Source organism: Typopeltis vanoorti, chromosome 1 (assembly GCF_054136105.1).
Source record: "Typopeltis vanoorti isolate ZY-2024b chromosome 1, IOZ_Tvanoo_1.0, whole genome shotgun sequence".
NCBI classification, from domain to species: Eukaryota; Metazoa; Arthropoda; class Arachnida; order Uropygi; family Thelyphonidae; genus Typopeltis; species Typopeltis vanoorti.
Window position 1 is genome coordinate 11,883,507 of NC_143549.1, and position 21,959 is coordinate 11,905,465.

Below are 21,959 nucleotides of genomic sequence, written 5' to 3' on the forward strand. Positions count from 1 at the left end.
GAAGTATTAAATTCTATTTTAATTCTTTTTGAGTGTTGTAAAAAATCCATTAAGCCTCCAACATAAAGTTATACAATTTTCACTGAGTCGATGCTTACTCTGTGAAATAAAATTGTGGTAATATTGATAACGTTTCACTTCAAACAAATTATAATAAAACTGGTGATGTATTAAATTAAAAATATTGTTAGATTATTAAGAATTCATAATAATTTGAATCATTTTAAATTTAATTTTTATTGCATTAACTATAATTTGTAATTGCGTAATTTTTATAGTACAATATAATTCAAGAATAAGAAAATTTTGCTTACCCTTGGATCCGCCGAAACTTTTATAGTTTCTATATTCCGCATGAAACTCTTGTAGTTTCTCTATTCAGCTTTCAAACAATGTTGGATTCAACATCCACTTAATTTGAATAATTTTGCATCGACGAAGTGAATCCTTTTGGCTCTCTTTTACAGTAATTTATATATATTTTTTTTATTATTTCCCGTGGTGAAATGGTGCCCTTCATCTTCAAACGCCCTTGTGCTGGGCACAATCTGCACAACCGCACAGTGCAACCCTGCTTCTGTCAGCCATTTTACTTTGTTTTAAAACTTTCTTACACACTTTTCTTTTTGATATGATATTCATATTTTTCTTTTTGATATGATATTCATATTGAGACTTGACTTGTTCTTCTTCTAGTTATTATTATAATGTAACACCTCCAAGGAGTTCAGTGCATCATCGTGGGAGGGTACTCTACCCTACTCTGCTACATTCATCGTGCAAGTTTCCCCCCCACACACACACCAGCTACTTTATTCTCTAACTGCATATTATGACACCATTACCATCAATGGCATTCGCTGTTCACTACCACCAACAAAAGTATTTTCTGTCTGTAAGCTGCGTGAGTTTTTGTAGTTGATTTGCCTGCACATGGGATGAAAAAATCCAAATTAATGGGAAAAACGACCCTGCCACCTTGTTTAGGATTGGCTAACTTGCCTTCAGTTGAAAAGCCCATATATATATAAAGATTCTTCTTGTCATAATAAGAATCAAAATTAGTCTTTTCTAATCGAAGGTGCAATGTTCCATTGTTTTTCCAATGGAACATTGCACCAATTCAATGCACTGCAGAAGCATTTCTTATTCTTCGCATCTTCTCTCCATGTGAGGCATTTTTATGATACATGATGATAGTAATAACTAGTCCATGTCCTGAGCTGAAATCTAGCAGAGTATTTAACATTGTTATTAGCTTTTCTGTTTTTTCCAAATTTTTCCAAATCATTTCTATATGTCTGGTGATCATTTCTTACTCTGCTGTTTAAGATCTCCAACAACGACCAGCATTTCCTTTTTCATTGTGTCAGCGCTGCCTTCTCTAATGCCTTGGAAAATTCCTCCACCTCTTCCTTAGAACAAACTGTGGCACCCTAGGCTTAAAAAAGTCTCATTGTCCAGTTTCTAAATTCAAGTGATACTTGCTCACTTACTCTACTTTATATTGCCTCTCATCCAATATGATTCTCATATAATGTTCAATTGCTATACTTATATTATTATATTAGCTATATACTGTCAACTATATATCAGCTATATATATGGTGAGAGACATATATAGTACAACAGAACCAGGTATCATTGTACGAGGAGTAAGACAAGGCTGTTCTCTGTCACCAATTTTGTTTAACATGTATTCCGAAGCAATGTTAAAAGAAGCACTGGAGAATTCGGAAGGAGGAATAAAGATTGGAGGTAGACAGATATTTGCAATAAGATACGCAGATGACAAGGCATTACTATCAAATACTGAAACAGGACTACAACATCTGTTGAACAGATTACTGGAATCATGTATCAATTATGGAATGAAAATTAACATCATAAAAACAAAGGTAATGAAAATAGCAAGGAAAGAGGCAAATGTGGATATCAGAATAAATGGGAAAAAACTGAATCAAGTAAAGACATTTAAATATCTAGGAAGTGTTATTAGCAGTGATGGAAGATGTAAAAGTGAACATAAAAGCAAGAATAGCGATGGGAAGAGATGCCTTTAATAGAAAATGGAATTTATTCAGAAGTAAAATGGATAGAAACCTAAAGAAAAGACTAATAAAATGCTATGTGTGGAGTGTTGCCCTCTATGCAGCTGAAACTTGGACATTGAAGAAAGAAGAAATTAAGATTTTGGAAAGCTTTGAAATGTGGATTAGGATAAGGATGGAAAAAATCAAATGGACAGATAAAATAACTAACGAAGAGGTCTTAAAAAGAGTAGAAGTCTGTTAAGGAGGATAAAAAGAAGCAAGGGAAACTGGATTGGACATATTCTGAGATGGAATGGTATCATCAGAGAAGCCATCGAAGGAAAAATAGATGGAAAAAGACCCAGAGGAAGAGTAAGGAAAACAGTGCTAGATGACATGCTGAATGGAGACAGGTACACAACATTGAAAGAGAAGGCTGAAAACAGAAGAGAGTGGAAGGAAAGTTTCTGCTACTAAAAGAAGAACTGCTGAATTGTAGAATACTCAAGAAGAAAATACTATCAACTGAAAATCTCTCTTTTTTTTTTTTTTTTAACACCTATTATGTTGATCTGGTTCTTATCCATTTCTTTTTCCTTGATGCTTTGATGTTATTGATGCCAGTCTTGAAATCTGCAGATGTTGAGTTAAAGTTTTACATTAAGTGACTTTTCATTGTTCACCCTGGTTCTGTGATGAAAACAATGAGAGGGAGTGGGGGAAAATTAACTGGGCACATCCCATTTGGCATGAAATTCTGTCAGTTGCACCATCATTTTACTATTATTATTAACATCTGACCTCCATTGAGTCAGAGACTCACCTTGGTCAATTATTGGAGGGCACTAGTGGGTCAAGCACTACGGACGTGTTTTGAAGAGTCCTGATTCAGATAGTTTTACTAGGAATAATTACGTATATATGCGTAATTGTTTAAGTAAGAGCGGCTGTAAACGTTGTACGCTACCGATATTATTAGTGTGGGATTTTTTTTCTTGCTTAAACTAAATACGAAATCGTTAATATTAGACCTAGTAACCTGCAGAGAAAAAAAAAAATGGTGGCAGCATTGTCATTCCATGATTTTAATTTGGATTTCAGTCGTTTCGTTAAGTGTGAAGTCTGTTATATGTATTCCTTCGATTACATAAATGATTTGTGGATGTTTAGCGCGGATGGAAGAAGGGTGTGTGCGAAATGTGACCTGAACGAGGAATTGATGAATGCGAATATGAAGTTGATGACAGAAAGTGCTAGTAATGATTGCATCGCGAGTGCACGTTTGAAAGAGAAGGATGGTGGGAAAGAGTGGCGAAAAAATGTTAAAAAATCCGGAAAAAAGAAAAAGAGCGATTTGACAACCGTAACGGATGTTAAAAGGGACGAAAGTGAGGCAGAAAGAAACGAAATTGAGAGAACGAATGAAAGTAGAAATGGCATGATGCAGAAATCACAAGTAAAAAAAAATCGAAAGAATGAATGATAGCGAAAAAATAATGACTGATGGCGAAAGTTGGACGCTTGTTGGATCGAAAGTACTGAAACAAAAAAGGATGAATGACAGTAAAAGTGAGAAGAATGATAGCGAAAGTTGGACGCATGTTAGTCCGAAGGTACGGAAACAAAGAAAGATAAATGAGAGTGAAAGTGAGAAGAATGATAGTGAAAGTTGGACGTATGTTGGATCGAAAGTATGGAAACAAAGAAAGATGAATGAGAGGAAAAGTGAGAAGAGGGGGTCGAGAGTTAAAAAGTTAGAAAGATTTAATGATAGAGAGAATGTGTCACGAGATTCAGAAGGTGAATTGGATTGGATGAGGCAAGAAATGAAATGGATGCGGAATGAAATTAAGAGAATTCAGATCAAAACTATTAAAATAAATCATGATGGCATGAAAAAGTTAATGAAAGATGAGCGAGTGGCGTTTTATGGCAACTCCATTATTAAAGGTATACTAGAGGATAAAATGCACAAGGTATGTTTTCCAGGCGGTAAAATGAGTAGAGTGATTGAGGCATTGGATATGAGGTGGGAGCGAACAAAAGAGTTAATTGTATTAATTGGTACAAATGATTTGAGAGAGAACAAAGAGCATGTCAAAATGAATGTCAAGAGACTGCTTGGAAAGATAAAGGAGAATAGTGTGACAGGAAGGGTAGTCAGTGTGTTGCCTAGGTATGATTCTGGTGAAATGAAGCGAAGAGCAAGGATTATAAATGATATTCTGGTTGAAATGTGTCAGGAGATGGGAGTACAGTTTGTTAATGTGTGGAATGAGTGTGAGGGACGAAGTGAGCTGTATGGGAGCGATGGACTGCATTTGAGTGGTTATGGTGTGAGTCGCTTGGAGAGACTGCTGCTGGAAAGTGGAGAAGTGAATAGAGAGAATGAATCAGATCGAGAGGGGAGTGATGTGGAAGAGAAGGAGAGTAAGACAGGAGAGATTGAAGAAATGGAAATGAATGGGGAAGTGAGTGGTATGAGTATAGAAAATGAGAGAATGGGTGTGCAAGAGGAGCAGGGAAACGGGGAGGCTCAGGGTGGACAGGGATACACAGCGTGAGAAAGGGTGATGCTACAAGAGTTGGTGAGAGCATGTGTAGGCAGGAAAGTAATGGGATAATCAGGGATCAAAAGGAAACAGATGGAATTGCAAAGAGTTCTAAAATGAAGAAGCAGAAAGGGAAATGGCCCCAGTCCAGCATGGAGAGATCACATCGAGTGAGTAGTATCAGTGGAACTAGCTGTAGATCCAGAAATGAGTTGTTGTGTTTGTATACCAATGCTAGAAGTATAAGAAACAAGGCGGATGAAATGGGTGCACTAATTGGGTCTGTGCACCCAGAGATTGTTGGAATAAGTGAGACATGGTAGATGAGGATGACATCCTGACAGGAATAGAGAGGTATGATGTGTTTCGTGAGGATAGAAGGGGTAAAAAGGGAGAGGGAGTGCTATTGATGATAGAGAAAGAGTTATGTCCATACAAGGTAGAGATGCAAGAGGGAAATGGGGCCAGTGGTTTTGAGGCAGTATGGTGTGAGATAGAGGTGAATAGAATCAAATACTTGGTGGGATGTTGTTATAGACCTGGTAATGTGGATGGTGGTGATAGTGAAATGTATAGTCAAATAAGCCAAGCAAATAAGAAAAGGGTGATCATTATGGGTGATTTTAATTATGGCAATATAAACTGGAATGAAGAGATAGCAATTGGAAGTAAAGAAAATGAGTTTCTTGAGTTTTTGAGGGATAACTACCTCAGACAGTATGTAACAGAGAGCACAAGAGGATTAAGGGTCTTGGATTTGGTCATCTCATCAGAGGATGTAATTATCAATGAGGTATCAAATCATCCACCAATTGGTGAAAGTGACCATGAGGTGATTACTTGGGTGGTTGCCAGCAGTGCAAGGACTCCTGTGAAAAAAGGGTATATGTGGAACTACAAGGGGGGTGATTATGAAGAGCTCAGGAGACAGCTTGCATATGTAGCATGGAATAAGGAGTTAGCCGGAAAAGAGATCAATGCAGCTTGAGGGATTTTCAAAAAATATTTAGTAGATGCAATGTCTAAATGTATACCATGGGGGAGAAGGTTAAATAAGGTAGGTGTGAGATGGATGAATAAAGAGATTAAGCATGCAATACAGAGAAAAAGGGCATTGTGGAGGCAGCATAAGAGAAGTGGAAGTAACCAATTTCATGAGGTCTACAAAGACCAGGCAAGGAGGGTGACTTGGTTGGTGAGAGTAGCTAAAGAGAGGTATGAACAGCAGTTAGCTAATGAATCTAAAAAGAATCCTAGGGAGTTCTTTCGATATGTAGCCAGCAAAAGAAATAATGATTATGGAAGGATGACATTGATTGGAGGAAATGGTATAAAGACAGCTGTTGCAGAATGTGTGGTGGAGATACTTAATGAGCAGTTCATAAAGATCTTTCAATCTTGTGAATGTGACTTCATGGAGTGATTAAGAGCAGTTGATGATGGGGAGGAGAGACTGACTGTAAGTGATCAAGAGGTGTTTGGGGAGTTGAGTAAACCAGATGTAAATAAGGCTGTGGGACTTGATAATATATCACCGCGTATTCTGAAGGAATGTGCCAGAGAGTTGACACCTGCCTTGACATATTTTTTTAATACGAGTCTTGCACTTGGTCAAGTCCCTAAAGAGTGGAAGGAGGGCAAGATTGTGCCACTTCATAAAGGAGGTGATCGAACTCAAGCATCAAACTATAAGCCTATCTGTGTGTCAGGTGTTGTGGTTAAGTTGTTTGAGAAGCTTGTGAGAACTAGAATCCAGAGTTGGGTTGACAACAATGGTATTATCTTTGATGGACGGTATGGATTTGCTGAAGGGAGTTCATGTTTTAGTAATCTACTTACTTATTACAATAAAGTGACTGCTTCCTTGGACAGAGGAGAAGGATACACAGTAATATACTTGGATTTCACAAAAGCTCTTGATAGAGTACCTCATGATAAGTTTACAGTCAAACTAGATCAGATGGGGTTGGATATTAGATTAGTGCATTGGATTGGAGACTGGCTATCTGATAGGTATCAACAAGTTGTGTATGAGGGTGCGATATCCAGGAAGAGGAAAGTCACTAGTGGAGTGCCTCAGGGATCTGTTTTAGGGCCATTACTATTTAACTTGTATATTAATGATATTTGCGAAGATTTGGATGGAGATATTCAATTGTTTGCAATTGAATATCTCCAATGCAAAGTTGGGACGAACCATAAAGAGTAGTGAAGATGTTGTGGCCTTGCAAGAAGACTTGAATAAATTGAGTGATTACGCAAACAAATGGGGATGTGAATGCAATGTTGCAAATTGTAAGGTTTTAAAATTTGGAAAACAAAGATGGGATGCAGAATTTATGCTTGGTAAGAATATATTGTTGGAAGTAGAGGAAATAAGAGATCTGGGGGTGATAGTGGATAAGGATCTAAAATTTAGGGGACACATCGCCAAAATTGTGAAGACAGCACAAAGACTTCTGGAATGATGCGGAGGACACTGACGTATAGAAGTAGGGAGATTCTTGTTCCATTGTATAAGGCTTTGATTATGCCACACATGGACTATTGTGCGGACTATTGTGCCCAGATTTGGTCACCTGGTTTTCAGAAGGATGAAGAGATGTTGGAAAGGGTCCAAAGGTGACTGACTAAGGTAGTTTCTGACCTCTGGAATGTCGAGTATGAGGAAATATTGAAAAGATGTAATTTGCAGAGTCTAGTGGAGAGAAGGAAGAGTTGAGATATGATGGAGACCTACAAGTTGGTAAGGGGTTGTTATAGGATCAATGGTGGAGAAGTTCTACAGAGAATAGTGGGAGATCAGGCGAGAACCAATTGTCATCCCTGGAAACTGTATAAAGAGGGTGTGAGTAGGGGAGTGAGAGGCAGGTTTTTTCCGTGCAGAGTTGTGAGTGATTGGAATGCCTTGCCTGAGAGTGTGGTGTCTGCAAGGAGTTTGAATGTGTTTAAGATGCGGTATGATGAGATGTGTGTGAGATAAAAGGACCTCCTAGATGAGTCTTTGACTCCATGAGGTCTTGTTTAATAATAATAATATATTTGGTTTAATCCTTTATTTAAGTGCAAGCAAACAAAGTTTGCACCTGATACAAATTTTCATGATTGATGCAACTCATGGCAAAGGTGGTATAAGTTCTCATCACTTGCCTTAGTATCCCATAATGCAAAGCACATCTGCTTGCAGACATGTATAATGCTATGCATTAAATAAATAGTCAACACCCAGACCGGTTTTGACCTTTATTGAGGTCTCATCATTTGGAGCCAGAGACCTAGAGGTCGTGATACCATGGTTGAAGTAATGGAGAGCAACTTTCGCAACTCGTATAGGGAAATATGACTTCTACATTACTTCCACCTTAGTATCACCACCTCTGGGTCTGGGTCCCACTGATGAGACCTCAACAAAGGTCAAAACCGGTCTGGGTAGTGACCCTTTACTTAAAGCATTATACATGTCCACATGGAGATGTGCTTTGCATTATGGGATACTAAGGCAAGTGATGAGAACGTATACCACCTTTGCCATGAGTTGCACCAGTCCTGAAAATACTTCAGATGCAAACTTTGCTTGCTTACACTTGGATAAAGGATTAAACCAAATATATAATTGGTAGTATAGCCAAGTGAAAGAACTTCCCTCAACTTACTTTGGGTGGTATGGCATACATAATGTTGATCCAGCCATGTCTTAAACTGATTCAGTGTGTCTACTTTCAAAACACACCAGGCAATTTATTCCACTCTCCATGCAAAGAACCTACTCCTCGCTCCTCTGCTCACGCCTTCCTTATACAGTTTACAGAGATAGCCTTTTGTTCTACTCCCTTCTCAAATTCTACGAAAAATCTCTTCCATGTTGTTATTGTCTTGTCCTTTGAAGAATCTTAGATGTTTCCATGTGCTCCTTGTACTGCTTTGGCTATGTCGATGATTTTGTTTGTATAGAGCTGTTGTTCAGAATTAGGATCTATTTCTTGCAAGGCTGCTGTAATTGCTGGACAGGTAAAGATGTGAGTGGGTGTCAGTTCAGTATTGCGGCAGTTGTTGCAGTTTGTATGTGTTCTTGTATCATCTGTATTGATCTTCAGATATCTTTTTATGACTCTTCATTAGAAAATTGGATGCCGTTGCCACGTTAGTCACCTTAAATTCGTACAATAAGAAATTTGGTCAAGAGCTTCAAGGGTCCAGGAGGGGCCGCGAGGAGGTGTGGTGTCGGACTTCTTCCCCCCAATATCTTCCATGTCAACCTGATAACAAACCCACCACTAGCTTTTATGTCTCAATCATATCCTCCATTTTATTTTGAAAATAAAATTAAAATATTAAATCATTACTATAATTACTATTACAATTTTAATTTCCAACTGTTTTAATGTCGTAAGCAAAGAACATAATAGCAGTTCTCATTTTAGGTATGAATTGTGCAGAAGGCTTAGAATTTCACCAGTGTCATGATGCTTGTCCACAAACATGTCAGAATATTAAATCCCCTCTAGAGGATGATTGTCATCAGTGGAAAGTTGATGGTTGCTTTTGTCCAGAAGATAAAGTTCTGAAAAATGGCTCATGCGTAGATTCTATAATGTGTGGTAAGTTAAAGAGTTTATTCAATTGAATTTTGTGATTATACACTATTCTTTAACTTGTTTGTTTACATTTTTGTGATTGAATCTGAAAGAAGAAAATCATCGAAATAAGTGAAACATGGTTGAACAAAGATGATATCATAACAGGAATAGAAATGGAAGGTACAGTATTTTTTGTGAGGATAGAAAGGGCAAGAAGGGAGAGGAAGTGCTGCTGATGATCAGGGGAATTAACTCCACATAAAATAAACATGAAAGGAGGGAATAGTGGCAATGGTTATGAGGCAGTGTGTTGTAACGTGGAGGTTGAGAGTAGGGCATATTTAGTTGGATGTTGCTATGGGCCCAGGAATGTGGAAGATGGTGATGAAGAAATGTATAAACAACTTGGATTAGTGAACAAAGGAAGAGTAATTATTATGGGTGATTTTAATTATGGTGATATAGATTGGAATGAAGAGATAGCATTTGGGAATAAAGAAAATGAATTTTTTGAGTTCTTCAGAGATAACTATCTCACACCGCAAGTAAAGAAGGGCATGCAAAGATCAAATGTTCTAGATCTGATGATTTCATCAGAGAATATAATTATTAGAGGGACTTCACACTTTCCTCCAGTTGGCAAAAGTGATCATGTTGTAATCACCTGTGTTGTGGCTAGTCATATGCAGACTTTTGTGAGGAAAAGATATATGTGGAATTATAAGGCTGGTAATTATGGCATGCTTAGGAGACAGCTTGGAGCTATGACATGGAATGAAGAGTTGAGCAGTAAGGAAATAAATGCTGCTTGGGAACTGATAAAGAAATACATAACAGCATTAATGTGTGAATGTATTCCAAAAGCCAAAAGGCTGAATAAGGTAGGTGTAAAATGGATGAATGTGCAGCTTAAGCATGAAATATGGAAAAAGAAGTACTTTGGAAGAAGTACAAGATGAATAACGGTAATAATCAGTCACATGAAGAGTATAAAGAACAAGCCAGGAGAGTGACAGTTAGTAAGGGAAAATGAGCAGGAATTGGCAAATCTGTCAAAGAAAAACCCTAGAGAGTTTTTTAGATATGTGGCAAGTAGAAGGAAGACTGATCATGGTAAGATGAAGTTAAGGGATGAAAGTGGTAAAATGGCAACTGCTACAGAAGATATTGTTGAGGGTATTCAGCGATCAATTTATAAGGGTCTTTCATCCTGATTAGGGGTGGAATCATGAGGAAATTAATCAGGAGGGAAGGGCTTAATTGTGAGTGAGCAGGAGGTGTTTGAGGAAATAAATAACCTTGATGTCTATAAGGCAATAGGATTTGATGACATATCACTACGCATATTCCAGGGAATTGGCTTGCCTGTTTAATAAGTCTTACAACAGAACAGGTTCCAAAGGAGTGGAAGGGGGATAAAATTGTTCCATTGCATAAACATGGTGATAAGGCTGTAACTTCAAATTATAGGCCAGTCTGTATATCTGGAGTTGTGGTGAAGGTCCTGGAGAGATTGGTGAGAAGTAGGATACAGAAATGGATTGATAACAGCAGAATTCTCTGTGGTTATCAGCATGGGTTTGTTAAGGGGAGATCATTTCACTAACTTATGTACTATAACAAGGTGACAAATGCCTTGGACAGGGGAGACGTATATACAGTGGTGTGCTTAAATTCTGAAAAGGCTTTTGATAGACCGCCACATAACAAGCTCTTAATAAATTGAAACAGATGGAATTGGATAAAAGCCTTTTGAGTTTGATCAGTGACTGGCTGTTGGATAGGTATCAGAAAGTTGTATATGGGGTGCGGTATCCTGAAAGAGAAAGGTCACTAGCGGTTTGCCACATGGATTAGTTTTGGAGCCATTGTTGTTCAATTTGTATGTTAACGATATTGGGTTGGGATTAACTAGTGATATCCAGCTGTTTGCAGATGATGCAAACCTGGGGAGAGCAACGCAGAGTCAAGTGGATGTTATTGCCTTACAAGAGGACTTGAATAGATTGCATGAATGTGCAGGTAAGTGGAACTGTCAGTTCAATGTTGCAAAGTGTAAAGTTTTGAGATTTGGTAAGCAATGATGAGATGTAAAGTATACACTTGGTGGGAAAACTTTAATGGAAGTAGAGGAGATAAGTGATCTGGGAATGATAGTGGACAAGAACCTGAAAATCAGGGTCACATTGCACAAGTTATGATAGCATAATGCTGTTATCAATCCATTTCTGTATCCTACTTCTCACCAATCTCTCCAGGAGCTTTGCCACAACTCCAGATATACAGACTGGCCTTTAATTTGATGCTACAGCCTTATCACATCAAATAATGGCAATGATGTGGAGGACCCTGACATGCAGAAATAGGTAAGTTATGATTCCATTGTATAAGTCCTTGATCAGGCCTGATATGGATTATTATGCACAGATTCACAAAGGTAGTCAGTGGTCTTTGGAATGTGGAGTACGAGGATAGATTGAGAGAATGTAAGTTTTAGAGTCATGAATAGGAGGAAGGGGTGGGAGATATGATTGAGATGTATAAGCTAGTCAGGGGTTGTTATTGGGTTGACATGGAAGATATTTTTCATAGATTGGGAGAGGGGGAGTAGAACAAGAGACCGTTGCTGGAAACTGTATAAGGAGGGTGTGAACAGAGGAGTGAGGAGTAGGTTCTTTGCATGGAGAGTGGTTGGTGAGTAGAATACATTGCCTGAGTGTGTTCTGGGTGTAGACACATTGAATCAGTTTAAAGCACAGTTGGATGAGCAGTGTGTGCAATAGTGTGTACCTCCCATGATGAGTCTCTGACTCCATGGAGGTCAAATGTTATTAATAATAATAATAAAATAAACAGGCATTGCATGTGAGAGCAGGGCCTGCTTCAATGAGTCTCTTGAATCTGTGGAGGTCTGTTCTCAACTAATCTCACAAAGTCCTTTCTCTCTCTCTCTCTCTCTGAGAGAGAGAGAGAGAATATAAACGTTTTATATTTTATTAAAATAAAATATAATAATAAGAAATAAACAGGCTAAAGTCAATGCACCCTCCAATCTTAACAGCACAAAATCTTGCAGAGACAAGTTTCAACATGAAGGAGAAGTGGAAAGAGTCCTGGTATAACACTTCAACAGGGTCTTCCATGAATTAGTGGACCCAACATAGATACCTTCAGGTTTTGACCTACCTCAGAAAACTTGGTCTGCCCTTAACCGAATCCGCACCAACCATGGAAGATGTGCAGACCACCTTTACAAATGGGGCACGATTGCCTCACCCAGGTGTGACTGTGGATCACCCCGCCAGAAAATTAATCATATTACAGCAGAATGTGTCCAACGTGCATACAGTGGAAACCTGTCACACTTCATCCATGCTGCACCAATTGCAGTCTTCTGGATAATCAACCTAAACATTCAGTTGTAGCCTATTCTTGAGTGTCTCTTTTATAACTGTATTATTGTACATATGTCTCTTACTATGTCCATATATATTAAGGATTAATGTAATGTAACTTTTCATGTGTGAGCCATACGCTAAATAAATAAATAATAATAACAATAACGTACATTTCCCTGAGAAGAGTTGATATTATAAATGGCAATTGATATAGTATTACCTGAAGAGAATTTGGATAAACTAGTGTTGTTTGAAAGTTAGGCACAGATGTCAAATTATTCTAAATAATTAAAGAGCTGAATTGCTTCTTGAGGGAATATAGCCTATTATAAGTAAATAAATACACTAAACATTTTGCTAATGACTGTATCTTTCTTGTTGTGGCAGGAGGTAAAATTAGACAGTACATTTTCATTTATAATGACCTGTTATTATTGTCATCATATAACCTTCATAGAATAACCTGTTATTTTAACATATAACCTATTTATAATAAGCTGTTATTATTGTAATCATAGAAACTTTTTTTGACAAGAAACTGATCTTCAAAGACTGACTCTAGGTCACTCACAAATTCACTGATTCCTCACTTAAAGTCTTTCTCACTCCATTACACACTTCTTTGTTTAGGCTATGCTGATTGAAGTTTTATTGCAGTTTTAACAGAATGAAACTGCACAAGAAATGAAGTAAACAAAGGTTTAATTATTCCAATATTTCATCCCTCACAAATACATCATTGGAGATACAATATTAAGTATACACTTTTCTAAGGACTTTAGTTTATAAAGTCCCTAAGAGAAGTGTTTACTATGGCTCCTGGTAGGCATATTGACAGATCTCACAGTTTGTTCTTAATACAGTTCTGTGCAGGTTGACAGATCTACCAAATCTAAGATACCTTGCCAGAAATGTAATAGGTATCTATAGGTATGCATAATTAATATTAAGAAGGTTATCGATCAGTTATACAAGGCCTTAATCAGGATGTATATGGATTGCTGTGTAGATTTAGTTGCACAGTTTCCCAGAATACATACATATATAATATGGCTGAGAGAGAGAAAAAGAAAGACTTTGTGAGATTAGTTGACAACAGACCTCCATGGATTCAAGAGACTCATTGTGGTAGGCCCTAATCTCACATGCAATGCTCATCATACCTCAACTTAAATTCATTCACTGTCTCTCACACTCTCAGGCAGTGCACTTCAATTATCTACCACTCTCCAAACAAAAAATCTACTCTTCAACCCCTTGCTCACCCACTTTATACAGCTTCCAGATATAAGTGCGGTAAGTGTGGCCTCCCGTTCTCCCCCTTCTTCAGATATTCTATAAAAATTCTCATCTACATTCATCTGGTAATTACCTCTTACCAAATGATATATCTTGATCGTGTCTCCCCCTCTTCCTTCTATCCATTAGGCTCTGTATTCTCTCAATCTGTCCTCGTATTCCAGAGACTAGAAACCAACTTAGTCAATCATATCTGAAACTCTCTCCAACATCTCATTATTCTGTTGAAAAACCTGGCAATCAAATCTGTGTACAGTAATCCATATGTGCCATATATGGCCTAATCAAAGTCTAGTACAATGGAATTAAAACATCCTTCTATTTACATGTCAGTGTTCTCCTCTGCATCATTCCCATAATCTGCTGTGATACCCTCAGAATTTTAGCAAAATGCCCCCAAAAATTCACTCCCTATCTGCCATCACACATAAATCTTACATCTCCTCCACCTCCTCTAAAAGATCCCCACCAATCCTATACTCTGCATCCCATCTTTGATTCCTAAATTTTAAAACCTTATACTTTGCATCATACTTTGATATCCCCTTCCATTCACCCATTCAGATGATCTATTTAGGTCCTCTTGCAAAGCTACAACATCTGCTCTACTTCTCCTAACTCGCCCAACTTTGCATCATCTGTAAACAACTGTATGTCACCATTTAAGCCCTTTCAATATCATTTACATACAAATTAAACAACAATGGCCACAAAACCACAATCACAAAATAGAAAGTCAATACTGGTGTGCCTAAACTTGGTATACCACTAGTGACTTTTCTCTTCTAGAATATCACTCCCCTGATACACAAACTGCTGATACCTATCAGACAGCCAATCTCCAATCCAATGCACTAATCTACTATCTAAACATATCTGTCCCAATTTTATTACTAGTTTGTTATATGGCAATTTAACAAAAGCCTGTGCTCAACCTAAATATACTATTGTATATGCATCCACCCTTGTTCAGTAACATAAGCAGATTGCTAAAACACGATCTTTCTTCAGCAAAACCATGCTATCCATTAAAGAGAATTCTACTGCTGTCCACCCAGGTCTGAATTCTTGTCCTCACTAGCTTCTTCTTCTTCTTCTCCACCAACTTGACCACAACGCCAGACAAATAGATTGGCCTATAATTTGAAGCCTTAGTCTTATCACCCATTTATGAAACAGAATAATTTTATCATCTGTTCATTCCTTTGGGACCTGAGTTAATCTAAGACTCGTGTTAAAAATGTACAATAAACTATTGTTAATTCCCTGAAACATTCCCTTAAAACATGCAGTGATATACCATCAGGTTCCATGGCCTGGTTATTATTATTATTATTATTATTATTATTCAGGCCTCCATGGAGTCAAAAGACTCATCGTAGGAGATCTTTCCTAAGAAACACAAAGTCTTTCAAGACTCATTGAGGGGAGGTCCCCCCTGAGAAACACAAAGTCTATCATACCACTCTTTAAACTCATTGACCGTTCTCGCTCTCGCCACACCATCAGGCAATGCATTCCATGGTTCAACCACCCTCCATGAAAAAAAACCACTCCTCACCCTCTTGCAAACAGTTTCCTTTCGTAACTTCCAGGGATAGCCTCTTGTCATCACTCAGTGCTTGCTCAGTAATTCCACTATATCAACTGATTTGGTTATCTCCTTACCATCGGCATTCTTTAAAATCATTCTGCCGTATACATTTTTTCTTTTACTTGCAACATATCGAAAAAACTATTTGGGATTCTCTTTAGCCTGCGTGGTTAATTTTCTTTCATAATCCGCTTTTGCTTTTCTTACCACACTCGTTACCCTTCTGGCCTGCGCTTTATACCATTCATGTGCCTGCAGATCACCTTTCTCCTTAAATTCTCTCCACAGTTGTTTCTTTTTTTTGCAGCTCAAGCTTAATGGTGTTATTCATCCATGTAACTCCTACTTGATTTACTATTCGGACTTTAGGTATACACTCAGCCATTGCCTCCTGCAAACACTCCTTATCCACCTCCCATGCACTATCAACATCCAGCCCTTGCAGTTTTACTTGCCATGGCTCTGAACCAATCAAACTCCTAAGCTTGTCATACTTACCAGCCCGATAATTCCACATGTACCCTGTCTTAATTGAAAATTTCACACATTTAACCACCTCCCAAATCAAGACCCTATGATCACTCTCACCAATTGGGGGAATTCAAACATTTACCATGGTTGAATTCCCCCATAATAATTATCCTCCTTCCACTCATTGCTTCTATTTGCTTATGCATACTATCTCCATCATCTATTCCATCACCTGGTCTATAGCAGCACCCAATTGTATATTTTGTTCTGCTAGCCTCAAATGTGCTCTTTTCTCTATCCTGCAGTTCAACTTCTATTCTTTTTGGCTGCAGTTCACCAGCTATCATCAATAGCACTCCTCCCCCATTTTATTCTCCCTGTCCCTCCTGAATACACTATACCCCTCATAATCAATCCTACTATCTATATCATCTTCTGTCAGCCATGTTTCACTAATGCCAATAACCTGTGGCCTGGAATAGCCAACCAAGGCCAAAAATTCTTCTTTCTTGTTCCTAATACTCCTGGCATTAGTATACATGAAATGCAGAAGCCCATTAGTCCCACCCCTATTTTCACAATGCAGTAGCTATTTTGAGTTTTTCTGCCTGTTTCTTGCAGATTTGTAGCAGATTTATTTAGAAGTATAACATCATCTGCATAAAGTAAACAACTGAGTTAACATCTCCAATTTTGATATCAGGTTTAATACTGCTCTCTTTCATAATATAATCTATATAGATAATGAATAACAGAGGGGATAATGTACATCCTTGTCTGACACCAGATTTAACATTAAACCATCTGCCTGTACTTCCTTCAGTTCTAACTGCTGACTTACAACTCAAATAAACATCAAGTATTGCTTGATATAATGTCCCATTATTATTATTATTATTATTATTAAACAAGACCTCATGGAGTCAAAGACTCATCTAGGAGGTCCTTTTATCTTACACACACATCTCATCATACCGTGTCTTAAACACATTCAAACTACTTGCAGACACCACGCTCTCAGGCAAGGCATTCCAATCACTCACAACTCTGCACGAAAAAAACCTGCCTCTCACACCCTCCTTATACAGTTTCCAGGGATGACCTCTGGTTCTCCCCTGATCTCCCACTATTCTCTGTAGAACTTCTCCACCATTGATCCTATAACAACCCCTTACCAACTTGTAGGTCTCTATCATATCTCCCCTCTTCCTTCTCTCCACGAGACTCTGCAAATTACATATTTTCAATCTTTCCTCATACTCAACATTCCAGAGGTCAGAAACTACCTTAGTCAGTCGCCTTTGGACCCTTTCCAACATCTCTTCATCCTTCTGAAAACCCGGTGACCAAATCTGGGCACAATAGTCCAAGTGTGGCCTAATCAAAGCCTTATACATTGGAACAAGTATCTCCCTACTTCTACACGTCAGTGTCCTCCTCATCATTCCCAGAAGTCTTTGTGTTGTCTTCACAGTGTCCCCTAAATTTTAGATCCTTATCCACTATCACCCCCAGATCTCTTATTTCGTCTACTTCCAACAATATATTCTCACCAAGCATAAATTCTGCATCCCATCTTTGTTTTCCAAATTTTAAAACTTTACATTTTGCAACATTGAACTCACATCCCCATTTGCTTGCCCAATCACTCAATTTATTCAAGTCTTCTTGCAAGGCCACAACATCTTCACTACTCTTTATGGTTCGTCCCAACTTTGCATCATCTGCAAACAACTGAATATCTCCATCCAAATCTTCACCAATATCATTAATATATAAGTTAAATAGTAATGGCCCTAAAACAGACCCCTGAGGCACTCCACTAGTGACTTTCCTTTTCCTGGATATTGCACCCCCATACTCAACTTGTTGATACCTATCAGATAGCTAGTCTCCAATCCAATGCACTAATCTAATATCCAAACCCCATCTGCTCTAGTTTGACTGTCAACTTATCATGAGGTACTCTATCAAAAGCCTTTGCGAAATCCAAGTATATTACTGTGTATCCTTCTCCTCTGTCCAAGGAAGCAGTCACTTTATTGTAATAAGTAAGTAGATTACTAAAACATGACCTCCCTTTAGCAAATCCATGCTGTCCATCAAAGATTATACCATTGTTGTCAACCCAACTCTGGATCCTAGTTCTCACAAGCTTCTCCAACAACTTAACCACAACACCTGACACACAGATAGGCCTATAGTTTGATGCTTGAGTTCGATCACCTCCTTTATGAAGTGGCACAATCTTGCCTTCTTTCCACTCTTTAGGAACTTGACCAAGTGCAAGACTCGTATTAAAAAAATATGTCAAGGCAGGTGTCAACTCTCTGGCACACTCCTTCAGAATACGTGGTGATATATTATCAAGTCCCACAGCCTTATTTACATTTAGTTTACTCAACTCCCCAAACACCTCTTGCTCACTTACAGTCAGTCTCTCCTCCCCATCATCAACTGCTCTTAATCTCTCCATGAAGTCACATACACAAGATTGAAAGATCTTTATGAATTGCTCATTAAGTATCTCCACAACACATTCTGCAACAGCTGTCTTTATACCATTTCCTCCAATCAATGTCATCCTTCCATAATCATTCTTTCTTTTGCTGGCTACATATCGAAAGAACTCCCTAGGATTCTTTTTGGCTTCATTAGCTAACTGCTGTTCATACCTCTCTTTAGCTACTCTCACCAACCAAGTCACCCTCCTTGCCTGGTCTTTGTAGACCTCATGAAATTGGTTACTTCCACTTCTCTTATGCTGTCTCCACGATGCCTTTTTTTTCTGTATTGCATGCTTAATCTCTTTATTCATCCATCTCACACCTACCTTATTTAACCTTCTCACCCGTGGTATACATTTAGACATTGCATCTACTAAATAGTTTTTGAAAATCCCCCAAGCTGCATTGATCTCTTTTCCAGCTAACTCCTCATTCCATGCTACATCTGCAAGCTGTCTCCTGAGCTCTTCATAATCACCCCCCTTGTAGTTCCACATATACCCTTTTTTCACAGGGGTCCTTGCACTGCTGGCAACCACCCAGGTAATCACCTCATGGTCACTTTCACCAATTGGTGGATGATTTGACACCTCATTTATAATTACATCCTCCGATGAGATGACCAAATCCAAGACCCCATTGACATACAACACTGTAGCATTTTGAATAGCTTCTCTCTCTGTGTCTTGGCACCTTATAATATGCCTTTTCCAAATCTAAAAAACTTAAATACAGATCTTTTTTATTCCTACGATTTCTCGACTATTTGTAGTAAAGTGAAAATCTGATCCTGACAGCCTCTATTGAAAAGCCTGAATCTAGCTTATTCTTCACGAAGCTTCCCTTCTACAATCCTTCTCAACCCTTTCTCAAGTATATTTGCATAAATCTTACCAGGAACACTCAGTAGAGAAATATCTCTGTAATTCTCCACATTCAGTTTTATTTCCCTTTTTATATATTGGTACTATGATAGCTCTACTCCAATCATCTGGAATTCGTCGCTCTGTCCAAGCCTTCTGAACTATGCAGTGCAGCCACGGTGTGATTTTTATACCTAAATACTTGAGTTTTTGGTCGAATATCATCTACTCCAGCTGCCTTTCCACATTTCAGGCTTTTAATGCCGTTTTCTACTTCAAGTATGGATACGTATTCCTGATTGTACTGTGATGTTTCTGTTTCGTTTAGCAATTTTTCGAAGTAATTTCAAACATCCAAACATTGAGAATATTTTTTTCTCCATTTTTAATGTCACCTTTATAATCTCTAATTCCTTTTACAGCACTCTTTCCTTCATTTCTGAGCTTTATCAACAACCTTCAGAATATTTTGCCACTTCTTGATATTTAATATTTATTTTCTATGTTCTTATCAAAGTCTTCTCATGACTTTTGTTTAGCTAGTTTTATATAGTGCTTAGCTTTCTTACATTTGTGTCTCTATTCTATAAGAGCACAAGGTGACTTATTTGTCAGGAACTTTTGATATGCTTTCTTCTTTTCCTTCACTGCCTGTTTAACTTCCTGTGTCCACCATGAAGTTCTGATTTTTCTGTCCTCGCAGACTACCTCACGACATGCCTCTCTGGCTGAATCAATGAATGTTTTCTTCAGGACTTGCCACTGAATCTCCAAGGTTATTCAGATAGTAACTGGAATTAAATGTAATGGGTATACTATTTTTCAGAATGATAGAAGAGATAGGAGAGGAGGAGTACTACTAATAATATCAGACAACTTAAATCCAGTTAGAGTAGAAATCCAAGCAAAAACTCTTGGTAACATGATTGTTTGCTTCTGTTTGGCTGTCAGCAACAAGTTTGAGGCTAACAATATGAAATATATGGTAGGATATTGCTACAGTCCTGGCAGTTCAGGTGCAGAGGACAAAGAAATGATCGCTCATAGCCATATAGGTATTAAATGAGTGATCATTGTGGGTGACTTTCCAAATTATCCAAACATTGATTGGATAAAAGAGAAATTTCAAAGTTTTTCAAAGTCTTCAATGGCTATTTTACCACCAATTAGTGACAGTCATCATGCTATGCTTTCTTGGGAAGTATCTAATTGTATTGATGCTCTGATTAAAACAGCTACATGCTGAACTGCAAAGCTGGCAATTATGATCAACTTAGGAGAATACTATCTTGAGTCACATGATATCAGTTATTGAAAGGGATAAATGTCAGCAATGCATAAGAATCTTCGAAAACGTGGTTAAATAAAGCAGTATCTGAATGAAACCCTGATGTTTGAAGAATAAATAGGTTGGGAGTGGTGGATGTGCAAACTTATTAAGCAAGAGATCCACAAGAAGAAGAAGAAGATGTAGAAAGAACATCATGAGAGTGAGAGGAGTTATGAAATATATAAAGCTCAGGCCAGAAAAGTAATGCAGTAAATTATTATTATTATTATTATTACGGGCACCTCCAAGGAGTCCTTATCGAGGGAGGCCCTAACATCATGTCAAAAACAAACTATTCAACATTCACACAGTATCTATCATACTTTGCCTTAAACTCATTCACAGTTATGGCATCCTCAACAGACTCTGGCAGCTTATTCCACTCATTTACCACTCTCCATTTCAAAAACCTAGCTCTAACACCCCTGCTAACCACACTCTTGCCCAGTTTCCATGGTTGGTCCCTAGTCCTCCCATCACCAGTCCTGTTCTCAAAAATATCCTCTGAACTAATCTTATAGAAGCCCTTCAGTAATTTGAATGTCTCAATCATATCACCCCTTTTCCGCCTATCAACCAATTTCTGCAACCCACAAATCTTCAACCTGTTCTCATAAGTTTCATTCCATAGACCTGCTATCATCTTGGTCACTCACCTCTGAATTCTCTTCACCTCCTCCCCATCAAGAAGAAATCCTCGCCCCAAATCTGGACACAGTAATCAAGATGGGGTCTTATCAAGGCTCAATACAGAGGAACAATAACTTGCTTGTCTCTGCTTGTCAAAGTATTCTTCAGTAACCAAGTGATTTGATGAGCTGATTTAGCCACTTTTGCAATGTGCCCCCTAAACTTCAACTCTCTATCCACCAACACTCCCAAATCCCTCGTCTTGTCAATCTCCTGGAGTACAGTTCCACCAATGTGGTATGCTGCTGTCGATCTTTTCACCCCAAAATACTTTACTTTGCCACATTAAATTGACATCTATTCTCCTTAGCCCAGTCCTCCAATCTATCCAAATCATCCTTCAAAATTTTGACATCATGTGCATTCACTATTGCTCTGCCCAACTTTGCATCATCAGCAAACAAATGAACAGTTCCTCTCAGATGCTTTCCTATATTGTTAATGAACAAATTAAATAGTAGTGGTCCAAGAACAGAACCTTGCGGCACACCACTAGTCAGGCCGTCTTTTGGACTCTACTCCTGAATAAACCACTCTCTGATATCTCTCCATAAACCACCTCCTATCCATCTCTCCAACTATATATCCATCCCATATACTGCAGTTTACTGATTAGAATTCCATGTAGTATCCTGTCAAAGGCCT

General features: G+C 38.1%; 1 protein-coding gene across 4 annotated transcripts in view; it reads left to right on the plus strand.

Annotated features, from left to right (window-relative positions):
• The window catches only part of LOC150109786 (uncharacterized), a 1,408,745-nt gene that overhangs the window by 1,133,467 nt on the left and 253,319 nt on the right, over window positions 1-21,959 (plus strand). For all 4 annotated transcript variants that reach the window (XM_090396626.1, XM_090396635.1, XM_090396653.1 and 1 more), the window contains one exon: window positions 9,007-9,183. In XM_090396626.1, the coding sequence (XP_090252752.1) occupies window positions 9,007-9,183 (177 nt within the window). The remainder of the gene's footprint in view (window positions 1-9,006; window positions 9,184-21,959) is intronic.